The 11,419-nt window shown below is 42.7% G+C and overlaps 1 protein-coding gene and 1 pseudogene across 2 annotated transcripts; both read left to right on the top strand.

Annotated features, from left to right (window-relative positions):
* Positions 1 to 1,761: 1,761 nt before the first annotated feature.
* Positions 1,762 to 4,682, top strand: cyp1c1 (cytochrome P450, family 1, subfamily C, polypeptide 1). Its single transcript, XM_033643685.2, has one exon. It carries the CDS (start codon positions 1,991 to 1,993, stop codon positions 3,566 to 3,568), a length of 1,578 nt encoding a protein of 525 aa, XP_033499576.1. The 5' UTR covers positions 1,762 to 1,990; the 3' UTR covers positions 3,569 to 4,682.
* A 1,065-nt stretch (positions 4,683 to 5,747) lies between these two features.
* Positions 5,748 to 8,483, top strand: LOC117266621 (cytochrome P450 1B1 pseudogene; annotated as a pseudogene). Its single transcript, XR_013493348.1, has one exon. The product of XR_013493348.1 is annotated as a cytochrome P450 1B1 pseudogene (transcript).
* Positions 8,484 to 11,419: the final 2,936 nt, after the last annotated feature.

Raw genomic sequence — 11,419 nt, 5'->3', positions numbered from 1 at the left:
TCCTCCTGCCTCCTTGTCTTTATCATTGTTTTTATAATCTGAAAAAAATGGACCCTTAACTCAGTGTCAATAGTTTTTAAAATGTCAGTTCATTTTCAACATTTACCACCTTCCTCACTCTTCCTCCTCCCCTTCCTTTCCTGCTGATAATGACGGACTGTGCCTGTGTGGCGGTGAAGTTTCTGTCCCTCTGACTTAGTGTTGCCTTGCTTCGGAAATGTTTTAGTACCTTCAATTAGGGTCATTACCTCCCTGCAAAAATAAACTTCACAGTTGGTGGGAAAACAAGAAACAAATTTGGCCTTCGCACAGAGGAGGGAAATGTTTTGCTTTGGGAAATCACATTACTTTCAACTTATAATGTAACAGAATCATCAGAGAAGTCTTACTCGTGATCTATCTATCTATCTATCTATCTGGTAAAACATGAGCATGATTGTGAAAACTAAAAAAACAGAGCTTGTGATTTATTACTGTGCCAACAAAAGTTAAATATGACCAAGATTTGGCCTAGATTTCCTTCTTGCTTCTCCTCAGTTCAGTACTCTCCCCATATTTCTGGGGACTGTAGCTCCAGAGGAGAACCACTGTTTAGGGGGGGGGGGGGGGGGGGGGGGGCACCTTAAGTTTCTTGTGGTATGATGTCATATAAAACTGCAGTTCAGAAGTTGAAGCAAATTCAGGTATCAATATTTCATGGCTTGTCCACACTGAGTTGTTGTTGCAGGCAAATTATTCTGCCACTGTCAGACACTAAGGCGAAAAAATCGTCTTGTTGGATGGAAGAAAAATCAAATACATGACTGTAAGATTTACACAGGGATCAATGAACTCATATTGATCTTGATATTTATATATGTGATATTTTTCAATCTGATATTATGTCTGAGGTGATTTTTTTCTTACTTGTATATGCTACAAGTGTGATTTTTTTTTTATTTTGATCATGTTATTATCTTCTAGCTATTTAAATTAAATAAAACATCTTAATTTAGAACAAAATGCGGTCGGATGGGAGTGTTTGGAGTCGAACTGCGTGGTGCGCAACTTTCTCTCAACTTTATCTTCGGCGCTATTAACATTTTATGACAATCTATCAGTGCACTTTTGGACAAATAAATACAAAAAAATGACTGGCTTTTTAAATCGCTGAATTGATCGTTATAGCCTAAACATGTATCATTACAGACGCGGCTGCACTTTACATCTGGTTAAATTCACATAGGATGCATGAGCATGCAAACTAAGTCAAAAAATAGCTGAGTAAATATATAATGTCACATATTAGATTTTGCACACATTTAATCAAAGTATAAACTCAGTCTAGAGTTGGACAAACCGTATACAAACAGATTTTTCAAGCCAAAGTGCGCCCGCGGAGTCCTCTGCAGCCAGAAAATAAATCATGTTAGAAAGCTACACTTTGAAACCTGCAAACTCTGCCAGTCCTCCAATTAGTAAAACAAATTGGCTCGACACGTTTCCTACTGAATCGGTCACCAGTTGCTGACTCTTTTTTTCTCTCTCCCCCTCTGCCTCTCTCTGCGGTGGACGGCGGCCGTTCACGCTGCACGCTCACGGTGTCCCTCGACGCTCACAAGCGCGCGCCTCCGACAGCGAGCGACAACAGAGAGATGATACAGTGGGGTCTGCAGGGCTACCACAATGGGAGGAGTATGAAAGTTACCCTGAGCCCTGCCCACCAACTGCAAAACATATAAGAAGCTGGTGTGGAGCAAACAGCAGGCACTTAAGCCTTAAATCTTGATGAAAAGACTGACTAAAGACAAAAAAAAAAACTTCACCTGAACTCACTTTTTCTGTCAGATTTTTATCACTATGACCTCACTGGCATTTCATTGACATATCTTCAAATATTTTTCTCATCAGATATGGATATATATTTTTTCTTCCAAGTGTACAACTGAATAGACTTTGTTGAAAAGTGTTTTTTGTTTTTCTTTTTTTAGTGTGCAGAAAATTTGTCACAATGGCACTGGACTCTGAGTTTGGTGTGAAGGGCAGCAGCATCATCAGGGAATGGAGCGGACAGGTCCAGCCAGCTCTGGTTGCCTCGTTTGTCTTCCTCTTCTGTCTGGAAGCCTGCCTTTGGGTCAGGAACCTCAGGCTCAAGAGAAGACTGCCGGGACCCTTCGCCTGGCCGTTGGTGGGCAACGCCATGCAGCTGGGCCAGATGCCTCACATCACCTTCACCAAGCTTGCCAAGAAATACGGCAATGTGTACCAGATACGGCTAGGCTGCAGCGATATTGTGGTGCTGAATGGAGACAGGGCGATACGTGAAGCTCTCATACAGCACAGCACAGAGTTTGCAGGCAGACCAAACTTTGTCTCTTTCCAGATGATCTCTGGAGGCAGGAGTTTGACATTTACTAGTTACAGCAAACAGTGGAAAGTGCACAGGAAAATAGCCCAGTCCAGCCTCAGAGCCTTTTCCTCTGCAAACAGTCAGACCAAAAAAGCCTTTGAGCAACATATCATAGCCGAGGCCATGGAGCTGGTGCAGGTATTTTTGCGCCACAGCGCGGATGGACGGTATTTTGACCCTGTTCATGAATTTACAGTAGCTGCTGCTAATATCATGTGTGCTCTCTGCTTTGGGAGGCGATACGGACATGAAGACCTGGAGTTCAGGACCATGTTGAAAAAGCTGGACAAGTTTGGGGAAACAGTAGGGGCAGGTAGCTTGGTAGATGTCATGCCCTGGCTTCAGTCCTTCCCTAATCCGGTCCGCAGCGTCTATGAGAACTTCAAAAACCTCAACGAGGAGTTTTTTGCCTACGTGAAGGACAAAGTGGTGCAGCACAGAGAGTCCTTTAACCCTGATGTGACCCGGGACATGAGTGACGCCATCATCAATGCGATTGAGCACAGACAGGACAGTGGACTGACCAAAGAGTTTGTTGAAGCGACGGTCACAGATCTAATCGGAGCGGGTCAGGACACGATGTCGACCATCATGCAGTGGATCCTCCTGCTCCTGGTCAAATACCCAGACATGCAAGCCAAACTGCAAGAGCTCATAGACAAAGTGGTAGGCCAAGACAGGCTGCCGTCAACTGAGGACAGGAGCAGCCTGGCGTACCTGGACGCCTTCATCTACGAGACCATGCGCTTCACCAGCTTCGTCCCTGTCACCATCCCACACTCCACAACCTCAGACGTCACGATCGAGGGTCTCCACATCCCCAAAGACACAGTTGTCTTCATCAATCAGTGGTCCGTCAACCACGACCCCTTGAAGTGGAAAGACCCTCACATTTTCGACCCGGCACGCTTCCTTGATGAAAACGGGGCCCTCGATAAGGACATAACCAACGGCGTGATGATCTTTTCAACAGGTAAAAGACGCTGCATCGGCGACCAGATCGCCAAGGTGGAGGTGTTTTTATTCACAGCCATCTTGCTGCACCAGTGCAGCTTTGAGAGCGACCCCTCAGAGCCCCTCACCCTTGACTGCTCCTACGGGCTCACACTGAAGCCCCTCCGGTTCTGTGTCAGCGCCAAGCTCAGGGGAAAGCTGCTTGGCTTGGTTTCCCCAGCATGAACAGCACGTCCCAATACTGTGACTCAAGGCCAGCAAACACTTTTATTTCACCAATGACATTTAACAGTGAGTATCAACATACCTGCACTAAATCCTACTGTTGTATGAGTTTCATATTTAATAATGATTTTTAATGGGTATCTTAACACAGTCTGTATTTGAATTATTGTTGGCTGAGAATATGATGTCAAAGATGTAATATTAGGGAGAATTCAAGGTTGTTGGAATCAGTGCAAAGGTATTAAATTTCTGCGTCACAAAATACTCTATACTTGATCAGATTTTGTACATAATTCTGAGTCGTGTGCTTGTTTTACATCCACTATTGTGCATGTACATGTATGATGTGTGTGCAGGTAATAGCCCCATCCCTTAAATGTCAATTTAGACTGATATAACTGTATATGAAATGCTTGTGAATGTTATAAAGTCACGTGATGACTGATTTTTCTCATTTGTAATATGTAAGAATATATTTAATCTTTGCCACGTAAAGCAGTTACAAAATATTTTTTATAATTTCATATTTCAGGTATGACAACCAATGTAATGAAGTTTAATGTATTTCACTATCTACTGTACTGAAAGCATATGAACACACTAAACAAAGAATGCTGATCAAAGTGAAGAAAGAGGCTGACATGTTTGTGGAGGAGGAAGTCTTTCATCAAGGGACATCCCATCGCAGTGCTCTGGATGAAGAAGAGACATTGCCATGAACCATGAACGCTTCACAAACTTTATGCACCCAGGGTTCAGTTTTACTGTACAAGCACTGCAGCTGCCCCGTGCCCAACACACACAAGTCTCGCCAGTACGAAAAGAAATGAATAAAATAAAAGACACACACATGTACAGCAAATTTCATTCACTCATGAGGCATTCTCAAAAACAAGTTTGTTTACAAAGTCACTTTCTCAAAGCTACATAAATGTCACTGCACTCTCTCTAAGCCTATGCATTCAGGAAGATGTTTCAAATGCCCAAGGGATGTGTCTCTCTACCTTGAATGTTTAATCATTCCTCATAGAGGATATTTTGTTATCAGTGTGTTGGCTTTATATGATGGAACAATAAGCTATATCTGACATTAATAAAGTGAACTGTCAATGGCCACTGTGTCCTGTTTGATTGTTGCTTCAGCCTTTAAAGAAAGCCCAAAATCTCTCAATACTCCTTCAAATCTACTGAACTACACCCTCAGTCTTGAAGCACTTCCTAGCTGGCACTGTCAGATATGCGCCAACAATGTGATATTAGGTCCCACCGCTGTTTAGATGTCCGTCATTCCTCATTGTTACCAAAATAGAAAGCTCTGGAATACTCCACTTGTGGCTGAACATCACTAAAACCAAAGCTGATGTTGAAGTTCTTCCTTTTGTTGCACAAGCACCCACACAAGCACATTTATAGCTAAACCCCTCTCATCTGAATTCTCTTTTAAACTATTCTGATGCAGCCACAACCCTTACAGAGTCTTTATCTCTGTGACCTTTCTTTAAAGAGCTATTATGCTGAGAATAACACTGTATATATGTGCTTTTATGGAGCATAATAAATGGTGGGGTTTGTATCTGTTCAGTTTGGATCTGAAGCCCTCAGCTTTCATGGTGATATCCCAGAGCCTTTTTCCCCTGTATGGTTATAATTAACAGCTTGGCTGTAAATAACAGAAAACAAATCATGTTCAAAATGGCCATGGAAAGTCCATAGGAAAGTGCAAACAGCAAAGTCATCTAACTCCAGCGGAAAAAACAATCAGCCCCAGCTTATTGTCCATTACTTACCCTATAAGCTACACTTCTATACTGTTCCATCACATTACAGTAAGTGCATCATTTTTCAATATAACAACATTAGATAAGATATTTTGTGACAAATAGATCTCAGGGCACACAATTATGTGGAGTTGTTTATCTTTTAAAAGCGTCATGGTAATCTATGTTTTGTTCTTTGGCAATAAAACTGTATATCTGTACTTTTTGGCAGTAGTGCCTATTAAGTAGCTGCTCTGCGTCTCTGTCATCCTAAAAGGGACGCTGCTGGAAAGAAGCCTGAGTGGGAATAAGGTCTGCAGGCTGTGGTCAAAATGGGAGGGGAGAGATAATAAAAAACCTGAGTCGCTGACCCCTCCCACCATAGAGATACATATAAGCGAAGTGTTAAGGCTTGAACCTGATCGAGCCCTTCTCACTAGCTTCTGTGGTGGAGGGGTGAGACAGCATGTGAGGACCGCTTGGATTCCTTTTACTTTGGCTATTTTGTCATTCTGATTTTAAAATAGGACATAAAGAATTTGTATTTTAATGTATTTAAGACTGCACAAAGAGGGACCACTTGAAATGGTCTGTTGTTTCTAGTGAAAATTGCCTTTTTATTGGACGCAGTGGAAGATAGACAAACTATAGGATAACATAATGGCTCAAGTGGACTCTGAGTTTGGTGTGAAGGGCAGCAGCATCATCAGGGAATGGAGTGGACAAGTCCAGCCAGCTCTGGTGGCCACTTTTGTCTTCCTCTTCTGTCTGGAAACCTGCCTGTGGGTCAGGAACCTCAGGCTCAAAAGAAGACTGCCGGGACCCTTCGCCTGGCCGTTGGTGGGCAACGTCATGCAGCTGGGCCAGATGCCTCACATCACTTTCGCCAAGCTAGCCAAAAAATATGGCAATGTGTACCAGATACGGCTAGGCTGCAGCGATATTGTGGTGCTGAATGGAGACAGGGTGATACGTGAGGCTCTCATACAGCGCAGCACAGAGTTTGCAGGCAGACCAAACTTTGTCTCTTTTCAGTCTGTCTCAGGGGGGAAAAGTATGACTTTCACCAATTACAGCAAACAGTGGAAGATGCACAGGAAAATTGCTCAATCAACGATCAGAGCATTCTCATCTGCCAACAGCCAGACCAAAAAAGCCTTTGAGCAGCAAATTGTGGCTGAAGCCACAGAGCTAGTTGAGATTTTCCTTAAACTCAGTGCTCAGGACCAGTATTTCAACCCTGCTCATGAGCTGACAGTAGCTGCAGCTAATGTGATTTGTGCCTTGTGCTTTGGAAAGCGCTATGGACATGATGATGTTGAGTTTAGAGCCTTATTACAGAGGACAGCTAAGTTTGGAGAGACAGTGGGGGCTGGCAGCTTGGTAGATGTGATGCCATGGCTGCAGTCTTTCCCTAACCCGGTCCGCAGCATGTTCAAGGACTTCAAAAACCTGAATAAAGAGTTTTTTGGGTTTGTTCAGAACAAGGTGGAGGAGCACAGAGAGACATATGATCCAGAGGTAACACGAGATATGAGCGATGCCATTATTAGCGTGATTGACAAAGCTGGCAGTGACAACGGCCTCACCAAAAGCCACACAGAGGGTACGGTGACAGATCTGATCGGTGCAGGTCTGGACACCATCTCTACTGCTCTTCACTGGATTCTCCTTCTGCTGGCTAAACACCCTGAAATACAAACCAAGCTGCAGGTGCTCATTGACAAAGTCGTGGGACGAAACAGGCTGCCATCTATCGAGGACAGAAGCAGCCTGGCCTACCTGGACGCCTTCATCTATGAGACCATGCGCTTCACCAGCTTCGTCCCCTTCACCATCCCCCACTCCACAACCTCAGACGTCACCATCGAAGGCCTCCACATCCCCAAAGACACGGTGGTCTTCATCAATCAGTGGTCCATCAATCACGACCCCCTGACGTGGAAGGATCCACACATCTTTGACCCCTTGCGCTTCCTGGACCAAAATGGCTCCCTTGACAGGGATCTCACCAACAATGTTATGATCTTCTCAGCGGGGAAGAGAAGATGTATCGGGAACCAGATTGCCAAGGTTGAGTTATTTTTGTTCTTTGCAATTCTTCTCCACCAGTGTCGCTTTGAGAAATGTGCCGATGAGGACCTGTCTTTAAACTGCTCCTATGGTTTAACACTGAAGCCTTTAGATTACAAGATCACTGTCAAACTCCGGGGAGAATTACTTGTAGGCCAATAAGACTCTGAAACTGGTTCTCCAAGTAAAAAAGCAGCAATGCAATGAAAGGTATGTGTCCTAAAAGAAATATCTATACCTTGTATCACAGAGGATTTTTATGTAATAAGCTTTAATTAACCAAAAACATGCTTTTTAACTTCTGCTGACATTTAAAATTGTGATCAAAGACAATAATGTTATTTCATTCTGTTACTGTATTCAAAGTAAGCTCCCTGTAAATGACACTAAAAACGAATGTGAGTCATATCTGGACTTGACAGCAATCACACTCCTCAACTCTGAAAAACTGTGACAGACTGAGAAAACCTAAATATATCTGTAGTGGCTCTGCCGCATCATGTAAGAAACAGAAAAAATGTAATGGAAGCCTTTGATGTGTTTGCCCAAAGCCACAATTCATAATAAACCTTAAGTATGTATTGTTATTTATATGAGGGTATTTAGCGGAGTCACCCTAAATTGCAATATAAACCGGTGGTGATGTATAAATTTCACTTTAAGCATTTTGTTTTTCTCGCTGATGGGGAGACATCATGTGCCAGCTGTGTGGTCTCAACTGAGCAGTTATTCACCCAGACACTCATTTATCTTTGCATTGAACTTTTTTATGTCTGAGCTTAATACAGCGTGCAAGTCATCTACATTTATGTACTCCTAAATCATGCATAATGCTGTTGTATTCTGATGATAACTTATGTCATATGTAATATATGTCTCAAAGCCACTAATGTAATCACTGGTTATACTGTCTCCTTCCTTTACTACACATAATACATCACTGTACGACATGATTTATTAAGCATACAGCGATGTCTGAGTAATAAGCTGTGTGGAATAGCTAAATAATGTGTTGCATAATGACCCAGTGTGATACAGCCTGTACCCTACTATGCACAATAAACATTTTTTTTATTGATTTCTAACCGAACCTGTGGGGTGCATCAGTCAGAGCAGCCAAAGTGCTGAGAATGGCAGAGGCCAGAGAGGTCAAAGAGGTAATAATAGATGCTGATGTCTGGTCTCAGTGTTGTTGTGAAAGATTAATATGGGTTACAGGCCCAGCATGCTCTTGTTCTCAACCCTTTACAAGCAGGCTGCGACTCAGTACAGGCGACAGTAAGCAGCCGCAAGGTTCACTCGTCAATATTTAACACAGAGCGCTCTGTACTTTTGACTGCTGTGTCATTTTTTTTTTTCCTGAACGGACACATGCATTTCCAGCCAAGTCACTGTTATCTATCTTTTATCAAAACACTGCACTGTTTTTCCTTTAACTGATATAACAATGACAGAAAGTGTGAAATATTAAAGACTAGAGATAGAGAACATTACACTTTTGGCATTAGGGAGCAAGTTAATTATGTTAACCCTCCATGGAGGAGCAATTTTAAAGGAACAGTTCACCTCAAAATCAAAAATACATATTTTACCTCTTACCTGTAGTGCTATTTATCAATGTAGATTGTTTTGGTGTGAGTTGCAGAGTGCTGGAGATATTGACCAAAGAGATGTCTGCCTTCTCTCAAATATAATGGAACTAGATGGCACTTGGCTTGTGGTGCTCAAAAAAAAAAAAAAAGAAAAGAAAAATTCGTTGAAAAACTCAACAGCAATTTCTCTTTCCAGAAATCATGATCTGGTTACTCAAAAAAATCCATAGACCTTGTTGTGAGCAGTTAGCACCACTGAGCTAGCTAACATTACAGCTGAGGAGGGCACCATTTATGTTTACTTGGGCTGTCCCTGACTCAGAATTATGTCAGTCGAATCAGATTTGGTTGTTAAATATGAATATTCAACTATTTTTTGTATTTTTCATTTAAAGTTTAAACGGGTTTAGCAGGATGCTGACAGTAACGTTGGCATTCCCCATAATATAATAAACAAGCTAACTGCGCTAACGACGGATCGGAAACATGTTTTGCTGATACTAGATATTAACCAAAAACCAGAGACTGTGCCGTCCTTGCTGTGAGCTGTAAATTCACCACTTTTCAAGCAGAGGAGAGAAGATAATCTCTAATATAATCTATCTCAGTCGATTGAGGGGTCTCTGACCGATGATTCGACGGTTGGCAGGTGTAGTTCGGTAGAGAGAAAGTAGTTCCTACATGAAACTTCTCACAACAAGGTCTGTGGATTATTTTGAGTAACCAGGTCATGGTTTCTGTCATGAGACATTGCTGTTGAGTTTTTCAAATGTATTTTTCTGGCACTTTGAGCACCACAAGTTGAGTGCCATCTAGTTCCATTATATTGGAAAGAAGGCAGACATCTCTACAGCTGATATCTCCAACACCCAGCAGCTCACACCAAAACAATCTAGATTAATTAATAGCGCTACAGGCAAGAGGAAAAGTTATGTATTTTTGATATGGTGGTGAACTTACCCTTTAAGTATCCTGAGATCTAAGTACTTTTTTAAAAGATATTTTTAGGCATTTTTATGCTCATTGTGAAAGGGTATTTGGTCACACACATCAGCCTTAAAAAAACATGCTCTACCCAAAGAGCTACTTGGGCACCCCAAAATCTAAATACTTTTCCCACCAGTGTTAGTTGTCACACGCACACTCACATACCAAAGCAATGATGGCTGTCCAATGTTGCTTAAAGACATTCAGCCTGACATGACTCATCTGTGATTGGACTACTGTTTGCCAAGTTAAGTTAGCTTTCCATTTTACACTACTTTCAGTACCACACAGTTGCAATCATATGATATCTATCTATTCCAACACACACAGTCAATAACCTTCCTAGAATTCCTCCCCCGACTTTCTTTATTTTGGGAAAACCAAAACCGCCCAATGCTCAACATTTATCCTTACTGTAAGTATGGTACATAAATATTAGTTTAAGTGTGGTTTAGCAGCTTATCATTTCCACCCCCTTTCCCTTTTATCTCCCTTCCCTTGCCACATGGGAGCATTTCCTGACTGAGTGGTCCTATGCTCCAGAGTCTACCTGCGTACTTGCAGGAGCAGCACTGTGGCTGAACTCTGACGGGGGCTTGTTTTCACTGAGGTTAATACAGAGCAGGCTGAAGACATTCTGTACTGCAGCAGGCTCTCTTTCCTTCGCTCTCTCCCTTTGCTCTGACACCGCAAGGACCCTAGAGGGAGGAATGGGCCGCCTAACCTCCCCCGTTTCCATCACAGCTTCCCAAAACATCCCTGAAATGTGTCCAGCTGAAAGACTCCCTTTCACCCCGAGTCACCCGCTCTGTGCTCCACATACCCCACAGCCCCTCAACCTGCCGAGTTTGACTCCTTAAAGGAAAACACAGAAGTGTACAGGCTGAGGTTGTTCACATTCTGCACGTACGCAGAGCCGCAGAGTGACCTCCCACAAGGTTCTCTCCGCTACCACCAGAAACAGCTCAGCGCTCGATCACAAAACCCCCCTCTCATTTTGCTGGAAGTTTGACATGCAAACTGCAGTCACTGTTTGGTAGATGACACACAGTGAGGTAGAATTACTTGGAAGCAGACGAATGCAATTCTCCAGAAAATCTCTTCCCCTGTCCACTGCCATCATCTGCTGCAACACAGCGGAACATTGTGTCTGAGCTGGAAACAGCCTCATGCTCATGCTCAGCCAGTCTTTCCTATAACGCCGCCCTCAACACCAACACACTGACCACAGCTACACTCTGAATCCAAAATGTTGCAGACAGATTATATGAATGTACTTCTGGATGCTCTTCGCTCTGACCCAGAGCATCAGACATCAAAGCAGATCATTTATCATCCTGTTGCAACAAAAAAAAATTAAGTAAGTATCCCAGTAAACATTTTTCTTTGAATAACAAGAACCAACAGTCCATGTGGAAAAAAAATAAACTCATGCTAAGTAA

The sequence above is a fragment of the Epinephelus lanceolatus genome, chromosome 15 (assembly GCF_041903045.1).
Source record: "Epinephelus lanceolatus isolate andai-2023 chromosome 15, ASM4190304v1, whole genome shotgun sequence".
NCBI classification, from domain to species: domain Eukaryota; kingdom Metazoa; phylum Chordata; class Actinopteri; order Perciformes; family Serranidae; genus Epinephelus; species Epinephelus lanceolatus.
The sequence above is the reverse complement of the archived record's forward strand: the minus strand, read 5'-3'. Positions and strand labels throughout refer to the sequence as shown.